This window comes from Pipistrellus kuhlii, unplaced genomic scaffold, assembly GCF_014108245.1.
Source record: "Pipistrellus kuhlii isolate mPipKuh1 unplaced genomic scaffold, mPipKuh1.p scaffold_m20_p_1, whole genome shotgun sequence".
In the NCBI taxonomy this organism is placed as follows: Eukaryota; Metazoa; Chordata; class Mammalia; order Chiroptera; family Vespertilionidae; genus Pipistrellus; species Pipistrellus kuhlii.
This window is the reverse complement of record NW_023425404.1, coordinates 82,122,731-82,138,567: the sequence shown is the minus strand read 5'-3', so window position 1 is coordinate 82,138,567 and position 15,837 is coordinate 82,122,731. Positions and strand designations below refer to the sequence as shown.

The 15,837-nt window shown below is 35.9% G+C and overlaps 1 protein-coding gene across 16 annotated transcripts in view; it reads right to left on the bottom strand.

Annotated features, from left to right (window-relative positions):
* The window catches only part of ZEB1 (zinc finger E-box binding homeobox 1), a 223,514-nt gene that overhangs the window by 77,532 nt on the left and 130,145 nt on the right, over positions 1 to 15,837 (bottom strand). For 8 of the 16 annotated variants that reach the window (XM_045586072.1, XM_045586048.1, XM_036453608.2 and 5 more), the window contains one exon: positions 20 to 218. The exons of 3 other annotated variants lie outside the window; for them this stretch is intronic. In XM_045586072.1, coding sequence (XP_045442028.1) covers positions 20 to 108 — 89 coding nt within the window. In that variant the 5' untranslated portion in view covers positions 109 to 218. Of the gene's footprint in view, positions 1 to 17; positions 219 to 15,837 lie in introns of all 16 variants that reach the window. 5 more of the 16 variants (XM_036453599.2, XM_036453616.2, XM_036453658.2 and 2 more) reach the window with 1 other exon arrangement.

The window sequence follows — 15,837 nt, the reverse complement described above, 5'->3', positions numbered from 1 at the left end:
AACAAAATTAAACTTGCCATCATCCTCCCAGCAGGTCTTCGCATTCCCTTTTCTTTCGCTTCTCCCTGGTAACACTGTCTGGTCTGTTGGCAGGTCATCTTCTGGCATACCACCTTCACAATCTGCTGCATCTGTAATACTTTCTTCTTCCACAATATGGAGCTTGTCTTCATCATCTGAATCTGAATTTGTTTCTACCACAGTATTATAATTTGTAACTGTAATACAAATAAGAAACAAATAGTCAAAACCAACTAGTGAAAAAATCAGTTTTTACACTTCACTAAAAATAAATTTTAAAAGTACTTACAAACAGATTCTGATTCAATGATATTTCTTCTAGTGGCTACACTTTTTGAATACTTACTATATGTAAAAGTGGTTTATAAATAGTAACTCATTTAATTCTTACAACAACCTTATAGCAACCTTACGAAATAGAGAACTCTCTACCATCTACTATTTATATTCTTGTTTTATATAAGTAGAAACCAAGACATATGGAAGGTAAGCAACTTGTTCAATTAAGATCCAACCAAGAAGTGGCAGGGCCAGGATTTGAACTCTAGCATTCTAATTTCATAATTTGTGCTGTTGAACACTACCTTAAGCATGTTATCCTCTCTAATCACAATGAGCTTATTCTATATCATACTGCTCATGCACAACTAGGGCTTCAAATCTTTAAAGCATCATAACTTAAGAAAATACTTCAGCGCCTTTATTTACATAACAATGCATGATCAAATTTTACATAAGAAAAAGTATATTAAAATTATTAAATCCATGCATTACTGGAGAGAAAGGGAGAAAAGGAAGTTTTTCTTTGTTTAGATAACTAAGCGATGATTATTTCTAGTTCTTTCCATTTCTTCCATTGATTTTCCAACCATTCTTGATAGAGGATAATAATCTAAATGCTTAAATGATATATATATATATCTCCCTTTCCATATAAACACACCACCCTAGGACATAAAAAAAGAAATGCAATAAAAAGAATAAATGTACATATCGAGGTGAGTAAAAAGAACCAAAAATGTCCAAATCTCCTCTTATAGACCTTGAGAAGAGCCTTCTGTACAAAAGACCAGTGGAGTTATTTCCCTTTGCCTACTTGAAGAATTCTTCAATATCTTGTGTCATAAGAAAAATATGAAGTTTTGTGTCATTAATACTTTAGAGACAAAATATTTTCCAGATCTTTCCCCAAGAGCACATCATTGTCTAATATTATTATACAAAGTAATATAAGTTCATTGGAAAAAAGGTCAGATAATATATAACATGTAAAATTAGTAAAAGCCCAACTCGCCAATTTTTTTCTTCAATTCATCTCTTTAAAGATAAGAATAACAAATTTCATCAATTAATTTATACACACACTAAGTAGTATGATACTAATCACTTTATATATCTAACTGTAAAATTTCAAGAGAGTAAAGATAAAAGAAAATAGAAAAGGTTTTTAAATCTTTAAGCATAATTTACAATTCACAATATGAATTTCAATTTCAATAGAAAATGGTAACATTTTCAATACAGTCTTATGGTCACCAGATTGTGGTTAAGGACACATTGACTTTTTGGTGGCAGTTTTTGTTGGTATTATTTGCTAACAGTTAATGCCAGATATAACAGTATCCACACTGCATAAGGAAATTGTGAGGGGCTAATAATTTAAAAAAGTGTATTGCACAAAGTAAAGACTATACAAATATTTGCTATAATCATCATGTCACTGAATTGAGAGAGAGAAGAGAGAGAAAGAGAGAGATAGAGAGAGAAACTAAGTAACCTGGCTGAGATTATATAGCTATTAAATTGTAGAGCTGGACTCAAAATCCTGGTCTGCCTGATTCCATAGTACATCTTTTTTTTTTTAAATTAAAAAATCTTTATTGTTGAATGTATTACATGTGTCCCTTCCCCCCCCCTCCCCCCCATTTACCCCTTCTAGCATGCCCCTGTCCACTGCCCTATTGTCTGTGTCCATGGGTTATGCATATATTATATATGTGCATATAAATTCTTTGGTTAATCTCTTCATACACTCTTACCTTCCCTCTGAGATTTGACAGTATGTTCCATGCTTCTATGGCTCTGGATCTATTTTATTCATCAGTTTATTTTTTTCATCAGATTCCACATATGAGTGAGATCATGTGATACTTGTCTTTCTCTGACTGGCTTATCTCACTTTGCATAATATTCTCTAGGTCTCTCCATGCTGTCTCAAGAGTAAGAGAACCTTCCTTGCTTATTGCTCCATAGCATTCCATTGTGTAAATGTACCACAGCTTTTTCTTCTGAGATACTTGGGCTGTTTCCAGATCTTAGATTTTGTAAATAATGATTCTATGAACATAGGAGTGCATATATTCTTTCTGATTGGTGTTTCAGGTTTCTTAGGATATACTCCTAGAAATGGGATTACTGGGCAGTTCCATATTTAATTTTTTTAGAAACTAACTCCCTCCCTCCCTCCCTCCCTCCCTCCCTCCCTCCCTCCCTCCCTCCCTCTCCCTTCCTCTCCATTCTCCTCCACCTCCCCTCTCCTCCCTTCCCCTCCTCTTCCCTCCCCTCCCCTCTCCTTCCCTCCCCTCCCTCCTTCCATTCCTCCCTCCCTTCCTTCCTTCCTTCTTCCCTCCCTTCCTTTCTCCTTTCCCTTATTCCTTCTTTCTTTTGCCTGTAATTTCCCTAACACCATTTATTGAAGAGGCTGTCCTGACTCCATTGTATGCTCTTGTGTTTTTTGTCAAATATTGAGCATAATGGCTTAGGTCAATTTCTGGGGTCTCTGTTCTGTTCCATTGATCTATATGCCTCTTCTTGTGCCAGTACCAGGCTATATTTATTACAGTGGCTTTCCAGTATAATTTGATATTGGGTGTTGTGATCCTTCCAACTTTGTTTTTCTTTCTCAAGATTGCTGCAGCTATTTTGGGTTTTTGGTTCCATATAAAATTTTTAAATATTTGTTATAGATCTGTGAAATATGCTGTTGGTATTTTAAAAGGGATTGCACTGAATCTACAAATTACTTTGGGTAGTGTGGACATTTTAATGATGCTAGTTCTACCAATCAATGAACATGGTATATTCTTCCACTTGTTTATAACTTTCTATATATTGTTTTTCAATGTCCTGTAATTTTCTGAGTATAAGTCTATTACCTCCTTGGCTAACTTTATTCCTAAATATCTTATTTTTTGTTTGTTTGCTGCAATAGTAAAAAAAAGTTTAGTTTTTCTTTCTGACAATCAATTATTTGTGTATAAAAATGCCATTGCCTTCTGGGTGTTGAATTTGTATTCTGTACATTGACTTAATCCTTTATAATATTTAATAGTGTTTCAGTGGAGTCTTTAGGATCTTCTATGTATAATATTATGTCCTTTGCAAATAACGAGTTTTACTTGCTCCTTTCCAATTTCGATGACTTTTATTTTTCCTTCTTGTCTGATTGCTGTGGCTAGCACTTCCAGTATTATGTTGAATAAGAGTGGTGAGAGTGGGCATCTGTCTTGTACCAGTTCTTAGGGAAAATTGTTTTAATTTTTGCCATTATGATGTTGGCTGCAGGTTTATCATAAATGGCCTTTATCATGTTGAGGTATAATCCCTCTAGTCCCTCTTTGCTGAGAGGTTTTTTAAAGGGGTGTTAAATTTTGTCAAATGCTTTTTTTGCATCTATTGATATGATCATGATTTTTGTCTTTTAATTTATGTGATACATCACATTTGTTGATTTGCAAGTATTGTACTAACCTTGAATCCCTGGAATAAATCTCCCTTGGTCATGGTGTATGATCTTTCTAATATATTGCTGAACCTGACTTGCTAATATTTTGTGGAGCATTTGAGCATCTATGTTTATAAGGAATATTGGCCTGTAATTCTCTTTCTTTGTAATCTTTATCTGGTTTTTCAATCTGGCCTATACAAAGAGGTAAGAAATGTTTCTGTCTCTTGAATTTTTGGGAATAGTTTGAGGAGGACAGGTATTACCTATTCTTTGAATATTTGATAAAACTCCCTGGTGAAGCCATCCAGACTGGGGGTTTTATTTGCTGAGATTTTTAAATTATTATTATTTCTTCAATTTCATCAGTTGTTATTTGCATATTCAGGTTTTCTGATTCTGATTGAGTTCTGAAAGATTGTATTTTTCTAGGAATATGTCCATTTCATCCAGGTTGTTCAGATTGCTGGAATATAGCTGTTCATCATATTTTTTAAATGATCCTTTGTATTTCTGTGAGTAGGTTGTTATTTCACCTCTTTTGTTTCTGATTTTATTAATTGGTTTCTCTCTCTTTGTTTCTTGATGAGTCTGGCTAAAGGATCATTAATCTTGTTTATCTTTTCAAAGAACCAGCTCTTGGTTTCATCCACTTAGCCAAACCGGTTCGGCTAGGATAGTATTCTTAAAGAACAAGCTAATTTATTAAAAAGAACAAAATAAAAAGCACAAATATTTGAAAAGAGAAAGGAAAATTATCATTTCCAAGTGATATGATGATGTTTCCTTGAGTTTTCCAGAAACATCATCTAAAAACTGGGGAGGGGAGGGGCCTTTTAGCCCCAGGTATCAATACAGAAACACTGCCACCCAGGGGTTGTATCAGAAATTGACTGTGTGAATACAATAAAGGCAGGCTAAGAAACAAAGAGCTTCCAACTGCTTAAAAAAGAATTGTGGTTTATGAGGCAGAGGAGCTGTTGAGTGCAGAGAACTCCAATACTGGGCTATCTACCTGACAGGAAAAAGACCTGCTAAACAGAACTGTAGAGGAAGTGAACAACCTTCACTACTTTACATTTTTATTTTTTATCTTTTACTTGAGAAACTATTTTTTTCTTTCTCGCCAGATATTACCTTTCTTATTATATTTTTATTTTAATTACTATTATGAAACATTTTTCTTTTTTAAGTTTTATTTTATTTTTTTCTTATTTTATTTTGGGATTAGTGTTCTACATTCTATTTTTATTTTTCCTGTAGCATTATTTTACTCTATCTCAACTTTTCCTCTATATCAGCACTCTCTTCCTCATGTTCCCCTTTTGCCCTGTTACTCTTATACCATTCCTACTCTAGTTTTTCTCTATCCTTCCTTTTTAATCCCTGTTAAAAATTGATCTTACTCATATATCTAATTTCTTCTTCCCTGCTCCAAGCCCATACACACTTTTCTCTTCCCTATCCAGATTTTCTTTTACTTCCCTTTAGTTTAGTTTTTTTCTTTTTTCAAAATATCATTTGCCTTATTCTTTTTTAAAAATATATTTTATTGATTTTTTACAGAGAGGAGATAGGTAGAGAGTTAGAAACATCAATGAGAGAGAATCATCAATCAGCTGCCACATGCACACCCCCCACTGTGGATGTTCCTGCAACCAAGGTACTTGCTCTTGACTAGGACTGAATTTGGGACCTCTCAGTCCGCAGGCTGACGCTCTATCCACTGAGTCAAACTGGCTTTGGTTTATTTGCCTTTTTCTTTCTGTCTTTCTTGTTAATGTTTGATTGTTGATTAGTTTGTTTGTTTTTTGTTTTTTTGTTATTTGTTTTTGTTGTTACTGGTATTTTTGTTTCTGTTATTCCTTTCCTTGCTTAATCTGTTCTTCTACTAATAACTTAACTAATTACAATCACAAACTCAGGTCTAGCTACTCTCTATTCTCCTTTTCCAATAGTGAATGAATACATAGATAGATTAAAGAAGGGGAAAAGTTATATACATAAATTTTCATATATATCTTTACATATATATATATTTGTACTTAGTTCTTTTTTTTAACTTTCCTTCTTATATACTCATTTGCTTCCTACTTCCTCTATATTGCACTGTGGCTATTTCCCCATTTGTTCAATTCCTTGACCTTTACTTTTGGAAATAAGCTCTGCTTCCTCAGATTCATCTGGATGTTTGTTGTTTGAGAGTTTGTAGTTTATATATTCTGGATTAGTTGTTATTTGTAGTTTGCATTGGTCTCTGGGTGTTTTTTGTTTTCATTTTTCAAATTATCTGTTGTTTAATTGAAGCTTTCTCCCCATATAAATATATTTCCCCCCTTCTTTTTTTCTTCTCTGCTCACTCTTAATTTTTTTTTCCTTTTCACAATATAATTTTTGCACTCTTTTCTATCCCCTAACTCTCTTTTTTCTGGTGGTAACATTTATTTGGGGTTATTAGTATTGTGAATATATTTGTGTTTGGTGCCCTGTGTGCTGTTTCTTGTTGTGGTGTATATTGTCAATGCAGGAGAGAGAGGGCTATATAACCAGAAATCCAGAGAGGAGCAATCATGGGGAGGCAAAGAAACAACCCACATACAAAAGAAAAGAAGGCATCACCAGGAAAGGAAGTAAATGAAATGGAGGCAAGCAAAATGTCAGAGAAAGAATTAAGAGAAAATGGTCATAGGTCACTGAAAAGGATGGAAGACAAATTCAATAATATGTGTAAGTACCAAGAGGAAATGACGAAGAACCAAGAAGAAATGAAGAATGACATCGCTACTGTAAAGAACTCAACAGTAGACTAGAAGCATCAACAGTAGACTAGAAGAAGCATAGCACTGAATTAGTGAGCAAAAGGACAAGATAGGAAAAAATACCCAAGCTGAGCAGAATCTAGAAGAAAAACTTAAGAAAAACCAAAACAAAAAACATGAGGAGAGCCTAAGGGAATTTGGGACAACACAAAACAAAACAACATCCATATAACAGGGGCAATAAAAGGAGAGGAAACTGAGCAAGGAATAAAAAACCTGTCTGAAGAACTAATGACAGAAAACTTCCCTGATATAGGAAAGAAAAAACTCTCACAAGACCAAGAAGATCACAGAGTTCCAAACTAGATGAACCCCATAAGACCAACATCAAGACACATTATAATTAAATGGGCAAACACCAATGACAAAGTAAGAATCTAAAAGGCTGCCAGAGAGAGATAGAAAGTTACCTAACAGAGAATCCACAATCAGAATAGTGACTGATTTATCCACAGAAACACATCAGGACAGAAGGGAACGGCATGAAATATACAAAGTCAGGCAAAGGAAGGGTCTGAATCCAAGAATGCTGTACCCAGCAAGGCTATCAATAGAAACTGAGGGTGAAATATGTAGCTTCACAGACAAAATAGGAAAAAGGGAGTTTATTACCACCAAACCAGCAATGCAAGAATTGTTAAAGGGTCTGCTGTAAAAAGAAGAAATAGGAAGGGAAGAAGGAACACAGGAATAAAGAATAAAAATGGTGACAGACAAGTACATATCAATAATAACTTTGAATGTAAATGGATTAAATGCCCCAATAAAATGACATAGGGTAGCTGAGTGGATAAGAAAAAAATGATCCACATATCTGCTATCTACAGGAAACCCACCTCAGAACAAAGGACTCACAGAGACTGATGGTAAAGGGATGAAAAAAAATTTTTTAGGCAAATGGAAATGAAAAACAATCAAACAAACCAAAAACAGCTGGGTAGCAATTCATATATCTGACAAATTATACCTCAAAGCGAAGGCCAATAACAGGAGATAAGGAAGGCCACTTCATAATACTAAAGGGAGCAATTCAACAAGAAGTTATGACTCTGGTAAACATATATGCACCCAATACAGGAGCACTCAAATACATAAAACAAAACAAAACAAAACAAAACAAAACAAAACAACAACAAAACCCACTTCTGGAGTATATCAGGGGAGAGACTGGTAGCAATCAGTCATACTAAGGGACTTTAATACCCCATTATCACCACTGGACAAATCATCTAAACAAAAAATCAGCAAAGAAACAGCAATCCTAAATGACTCTTTAAACCAGATGGAATTAAGTGACATCTTCAGAACATTTCACCCCAAAGTCACAGAATATACATTCTTCTCAAGTGCACATGGGATTTCTCAAATACAGTCCACATATTGGGACACAGACAAATTCTCTGCAAATTCAAGAAGATAGAAATCATATCAAGCAAGCATTCTCTCAGATCACAATGGCAAAAAACTAGAAATCAACCACAATAAAAACAATTAAAAAAAAAAAAAAAAAAAAATCAGGAGATCCAAGATGGCTGCGCCCAGGTGAACACCTAGCCGCAGCCGCACACAACAATTTCAATAAAATACAACTAAAATATAAAACGGACATTGCCCAGAACTACAGGAAGGTTGACTGACTGGAAATTCTACAGCGAGAAGCAAGGAGAAAACCAGAAGGAGGTGCGGAGGAGCTGGAAAAGCCAAGGTACGGAGACGCGGAGACGCGGCGCGCAGAGAGGACAGAGCCGGAGAGGAGGGAGGCCGAGTGCCTGGCGGGCGTTCCCTAGCGGAAAGGAGATAAAACTCCGACTGTGCTGGGCCCCCGACTGCTCTGATCCCCAGTTTTAAGCCAGACCCCGGGGACTCAGGCTCAGCCATAGGGAGCCGGGCTGTAAGGCAGAACCCCGGGGAGCAGTGAAAGGAGGTCCCGGAGGCGCGCACACTGCGCACAGAGAAAGGACGGTCGGCTGTGCCGCCGGATTGCCCTGACGGGAAGGAGACTGGGGCTCCAGACTGCTCTGAACGCCACCTCCAACTCCACTTCCAACTGAATTGAACCCCAGTTCCGGGCTCATTGGGGGAGAGCATAGACTGTTTGGCAGCAGGCGAAAATCGAGGGCACCTTTCTCTCAGAGGCGCCGGCAGCGAGCACTGAAGGACCCGCATAGGGCGGGGCTGACAGAAGCCAAGGCTGTAGGCTCCACCCTGAAACCCCGCCCCATCTGTAACTGCGAAATGCGACAACAAAATAGATCACAAATGAAAGAAATGGAGGACAAAAAGCGTCTGGATATAGAGTTCAAATCTACGCTTACAAGGTTTTTCAAGAATTTCCTAGAAAAGATGGATAAGGCCTATGAGGATATGAAAAGAGATCAACTAGAATTAATAAGGAGTCAACAAGAAATGATAAGGGATCAACAAGAAATAAAGAATACATTGTCTGAAATAAAAAATATTTTACAGAGTCCTAAAAACAGAAGGGAAGATCGCAAGAATCAAGTCAAAGATTTGGAACATAAAGAGCCAGAAGACACTCCTCCACAGAAGCTAGAAGGCAAGAGAATCCAGAAAATTGAAGATAATGTAAGAAACCTCTGGGACAACTTCAAGCGAACCAACATCAGAATTATGGGGGTCCCAGAAGATGAGAGAGAGCAAGATATCGAAAACATACTGAAAGAAATAGTGATAGAAAACTTCCCCCATCTGGTGAAAGAAATAGACTTACAAGTCCAGGAAGCGCACAGAACTCCAAACAAAAGGAATCCAAAGAGGACCACACCGAGACACATCATTATTAAAATTCCAAGAGCAAAAGACAAAGAGAGAATATTAAAAGAAGCAAGAGCAAAGAAGGTAGTAACCTATAAAGGAGCACCTATACGATTGTCAGCTGACTTCTCAACAGAAACCATGCAGGCCAGAAGGGAATGGCAAGAAATATTCAAGGTGATGAATAGCGAGAACCTACAGCCAAAAATAATCTACCCAGCAAAGCTATCACTCAGAATCGAAGGCCAGATAAAGAGCTTCACTAATAAAAAAAAGCTAATGGAGTTCATCACTGCCAAACCAGAATTATATGAATTGCTGAAGGGGGTTCTTTCAGAAGAGAAGGTAAACAAAGATAAAAATTATGAACAACAAATACGTAACTATCAACAAGTGAATCTAAAAACCAAGGAAATTAAAAAAAAATCTGATGAACAATATTAACTGTTGAATATAATAGAATCAGAGGTATGGAAGGGGAGTGAACTGACGATTCTTGGGGAAAAGGGGAGAGGGGGGCGTGGGAAGAGACTGAACATAAACTGTGCACCTATGGATGAGGACAATGGGGAGAGGGGAAAGGGCAGAGGGTGGGGTGGGAACCTGGTGGAGGAGAGCAATGGTGGGGGGGGAAAAAGGAACATTTGTAATAATATGAACAATAAAAACTTATTAAAAAAAAAAAAAAGAAAAAAAAAAAGAAAAAAAAATAAATAAATAAATGCAAAAAAAAAAAAAAAACAATTAAAAAAAACAAATATCTGGAGGCTAAATAGCATGCCATTAAACAATAATTGGGTTACCAAAGCAATAAAAAGCATCATGGGAACAAATGACAATGAAAACACAACAATCCAAAATCTATGGGACACAGTGAAAGCAGATTTGATGGGGAAGTTCAAAGCTCTACAGGCCTATCCCCCCAAAAAGAAGAAACAATGGTAATGAATTATCTAACCCTACAACTCAAAGAGTTAGAAAGAGAGCAACAAGAAAAGCCAAGTGTAAGCAGAAGGAAAGAAATAATAAAGATCAGAGTGGAGATAATGACATAGAGACCAAAACAAAACAAAAACCACAAAAAAACAAAAACAAAACAAAAGATCAACAAAACAAAGAGCTGGTTCTTTGAAAGGATAAACAAAATTGATGAACCTCTAGCCAGGCTCACCAAGAAGCAGAGAGAGAGGACCCAAATAAACAAAATCAGAAATGAAGGGGGAGAAGTAACAACCGTTCCCACAGAAATACAGGTATTTCTGTGGGAACATTTGTTATAAAATATTATAAAAAAAAATACTATGAGTAACTCTATTTCAACAAAATGGACAACTTAGATAAAATGGACATATTAGAATAATACAAGCTCCCATAGCTTAATCAAGAAGAATCAAAAACCCAGGTCATGTGGCTCTGGAGACCATGTTCTAAATATACTGACTCTTCCAAGCAAGTGGAATATTAGAGCCAACAAATGAGTGAAACATACACAAAACCAAACCAAACCAAACCAAAAAAGAGGTTAACAATAAATTATTAAAGACTTAATTGAGAAGTACTTTAATATTTCTGAGCTCCTCAGAATCTAAGAAAATGAAATTTAAAATATCCTTATTATTTATCTTTACATGAGAATGATAACGGAGGACATATATAACTATAAAACCTCAGTTCAGAGATTGTTTTATTTTCCTTGATTTAAAATTCTGGTGTCTCTGCATTGCATATACATTGCATTCCAACTCCAATGCATGGCAAACACACGTCTCCAGACTGTGATTATTATGGCTTCAATTACCTTTTTATATACTAGAGGCTCGGTGTATGAATTCATGCATAGGTGGGGTCCCTAGGCCTGGCCGGTGATCAAGGCCAATTTGGGCCATCTTGCCCTCTGATTGGGGCCAGGCCAACTGGGGCCTTCCAGCAGGGGGCAGGAGCAGGGGAGGGATCATGGGAGGTTGGAGAGCTGGACAGGGGGAAGGACCACAGGGTTGGTCCTTGTGGTAGGCTGGCCACAGGGAGGAACCAGGGGAGGCTTGCCAGCCATGGGAAATTGGCTGTGGGAGCGTGCTGACCACCAGGAGGAAGCTCCTGCATTGAGCATCTACCCCTGGTGGTCAGTGCGTGTCATAGTGACTGGTCAACCCATCATTCCGGTCATTCAGTCATAATGGTCACTTAGGCTTTTATATAAATAGATTCTGCTTAATATATTTTATTCCTTAGCATCACTGTACTTCCATGATCCTCTTTGCTCTTTATCCACTACTGCCAAACATCTATGCATCTTTCAGAACTCATATCAATCAACAAATCCTCGGTTATACCTCTCAATCCCCATGCTATTACTCTATTTCCAATCATCAGATCCCCTCTCTGGACTATTTCAATATGCATATCATTGGTCCCTTGTTTCCTTTTGCACATAGCAACCAGAGTGATCTTTTTGAAACATAAAGTAGAATGTCACTCTCCTTGAAACATTTCAGTGGCTTTCCAATGTTCCATCATGGCCTACAAGTTTCTGCATGTTCAGGCCCTCACCTTCTCTACTATTTTTATACATTCTCACTAAATGGCCTTAATGTCTTTTTGTATGTGAAAATCTTTACTCTAAGCTTTTGTACTTAACCTTCTCTCTGCCTGGAATGCTCTGTTCTAAGATCCTTTCATGGCTCTTTCTTTTCCTCATATCTCTACCCCAAGTTCATACAAAAGCTGTTATTTTACAGTTCATGAGGTTGGAAGTTTAAAATGGGTCTCAATGTGCTAAAATAAAGGTATTGGCCTAGCTGTGTTCTTTCTGGAGGCTCTAGTAGAGCCTATTTTTTTTTTTTTTCCATCTTCTATCAATAGCTCCAAGTGCAAGGGTGGGGAATGTCTGGCCCACAGGCCATATAAGGTCTGTGAAACCATTTGGTCTGGCCAGGACTAGGCATTATGGATGAGTTAATTAAATGTTTGACCAAATATAGCAGGCTAATTTTTAAATTTATAAATTTTTATGGCCAGCGAATGTTGTTATAAATATCCAAATGGCTCTTGGCAGAAAAACGGTTCCCCACCCCTGTTGGCGACTGACAGATTTTATTAGCACATGACCCCTTCCACCTTCAAAGCCAGCAATTGCCACTTTATACTTTCTCACATCACATTACTCTGACACTGACCTCCTACTTTTTCTTCCCACTTCCACTTTTAAGGACCCTTACATAGGACCCAACTGGATAATCCAATATAATCTCCCTATTTTAAGGTCAGCTGAATAGCAACCTGAATTTCTTCTGCTATTTTAATTCTCCTTTGTCATATAATATAAAATATTCACAGGTTTGAGGATTAAAACAAGGACATCTTTAGGAAGCCATTATTCTACCTGCCATACTTCCCACTAAAACCTTTTGGAACAGCATGGATAGACCTGGAGATTATTATGCTAAGTGAAAAAAAGCTAGTCAGAGAAAGACAGATACCATATGATCTCACTTATATGTAGAATCTAATGAACAACAACAACAACAAAACCCTGACAAAATAGAAATAGAGACATGGATACATAGACAGACTGACAACTATCTGAGCAAGGACTGGATGAAAGAAACATGTATATGTTACACATAGATACAGAGAGCAGTGTGGTGATAGCCAGAGGGAAAAGGGGTTGGGGGAAAGGTGGAGGTGAGCAAATGGGGGGAAAATGTGGACAGAAAAAGACTTTGCTTAGGGAATTGGGCACACAATGCAATGTGCAGATGATGTTTTGTTGAGTTGTATACTTGAAATCCTGTATGGTTTTATGAACCAATGTCACTTCAATAAACTCAATAAAAATTTAAAAATAATAAAAAAACTCTGTAAGAATAAGAACACTGTCTTGTTAACTACAGTAATCTAAATTTCAAGCATTATAAGGCCTATCAAAGGGATTTTAATATATTTGTTGAATTAATGAACAGATTAAAATACTACTGCTTTGGTAATGCTATTCTTAACTTTTCTTGACTCTTGTTCTTACCTTTGTGCTTCTGTACCTCAGTAATAGTGTTCATTTCCCATGATGTTTTTATTATATTTACATGCTTAATTATTACATCTTTAGTCAAGAATAAACTGTTCTAATAATATGTCAAGGAAGGATTAAGTGCTGTGAAAAATGTTAAATCAATGAATTTTAACGTGAAACAAACATTCTAAGGTTTCCAAAAGTTTATGTTAAAGATTTTGCAAATGCTTTTATGACTTCCTAATAAAAAGTGTGGAGTATTCTGAGAATGTGTCAATAAAATATTACTCTGATATAAAATGTATGTTAAATTAGTGAATTTTAAACCTGAAAAGAATCTGAAGATATGTCTCAGCCCCATATTTTAAACTTGAAACCCTAAGTAGCTAAGTAAATTATCTAGTAACCCCCAAAATTGTGAACCTGTACAAAATCCAGTGGACTTCCTATAAAAATCTACCTTCCAAGGACGCCATGGAGATTTGATTAATGCATTTAAAAGTATATAAGCAGAGAGTCTAGCATCAAGAAAAATGCTCTATAAATAGTGGGGATATAGGTGCTTTTATTGGCATTATTATCATAAATACTATATATATTTCCTGTTTCTCAAAAATAAAAATAAATTATGGCTGGTAGGTATATAATACTTGCTGAATCAATGAATGATTAAAAAGTAAAAGACAAGCATGGTTATACAATTTTTAGCATGCTAAATACTTTCCTACTTTTATTTTTATAGAAAAAGAAAGCCGGTAAAAGAGAAGAAATAAAGCAGAGCATGACTGTAAGACTGAACTTCATCATTAAGTCTTCCTCTACTTATTTAGCTAACAATTTCTCTCCTCCCTTATTTTCTATATCAGCAAGGTCAAAAGCATTTTTATATCATACTAAGGTATTACATTATTTGCCTTTTTTCACTCTTTTGACATTTGTACTAATGTAAAGGCAATGATGGATGAAACTATTGATGCCTTAGCACAATTCATGGCTATGGCATCTTTCACTGCTACTTATTTCCATATAAAATTGCAAGTTTTACTTAAAAATGCCCCCATAAAGTAGTAAAAATTACTTTATTAAATCTTGAACCTTTAGTACACCTTTTTAATATTCTGTGTGATGTAATGGAATGTTCACATAAAACACTTCCACTGCTATAGAAGCATGCAACTGTTTTGAGTTGCCAGTTGAACTAGCTGCTTTTTTCATATTACACCAATTTTATTTGAAATAACAACTAACTATGGTTTTTGAGACTTGAATATTTAGTAGACATTTAAAAAAATAAACAGAGTAAGCCTGTCAATTCAAGGGGAAAAACAGGCCAATTTGTTGCCAATTAAAAAAAAAGTGAGCTTTCAGGTATTAATGAGAATATTTTTTTGGGGAAAAAGTAACTGCCATCATGATTTTACAACTTGCCAATTTTATTTTTTATTAATTTACTTTTATTTAATTTCTTTTAAATTCTTTATTGTTGAAAGTATTACATATGTCCCCTTTTCTGCCTTTGACCTCTCCCAGCTTGTACCCGCCCACAAGGCAAGACTTCATCTCCCTATTTTCTATGTACAGTTGTTATGCTTATATGCATACAAGTTCTTTGGTTGATCTCTACCTGCCCCAGCTATACACACCCCTCCCACCTTCCCTGTGAGTTTTGATAGTCTCTTTGATGAATCTGTGTCAATGGATGTATTTTTGTTTATCAGTTATGTTATTATATTACACAAATTAATGAGATCATGTGATACTTATATTTCTCTGACTGCCTTATTTCACTTAGCATAATGCTCTCCAGGTCCATCCATGCTGTTGCAAATGGTAAGAGTTCTTTTTTTTATATATAGCTATGTAGTGTTCTCTTGTGTAGATGTACCGTAATTTCTTAATCCATTTATCTGCTGATGGGCACTTATACTATCTCAATATTTCCAAGTCTTGGCTATTGTAAATTGAGCTGCTATGAACATAGGGGTATTTTGGAGATAAAACCCTTATCAGATGTAACATTGACAAATATGTTCTCCCATGCAGTGGGTTTTCTTGTTATTTTGTTGATGATTTCTTTTGCTGTGCAGAAGCTTTGTATTTTGATGTAGTCCCATTTGTTTATTTCCTCCTTAATTGCCATTGCTGTATCTGTAAAGATATAGCTACAAGATATGTTTATGATATTTTGTGGCCTAAGGATATACCTAAGAATTTTATGGTTTCCTGTCTTACATTTAAGTCTTTTATCCATTTTGAGTTGATTTTTTCTGTATGGTGTAAGTTGGTTGTCTACTTACATTTTTTTGCACGTATCTGTCAAATTATCTCTGCACCATTTATTGAAGAAACTGTATTGACTCAATTGTATGCTCTTGCCTGCTGTGTCACATATTAATTAAGCATAGTGGCTTAAGTCAATTTCTGGGTTCTCATTGGTCTATATGTCTGTTCTTCTTGCAGTACCAGGCTATTCTGAGAACAGTGTCTTTATA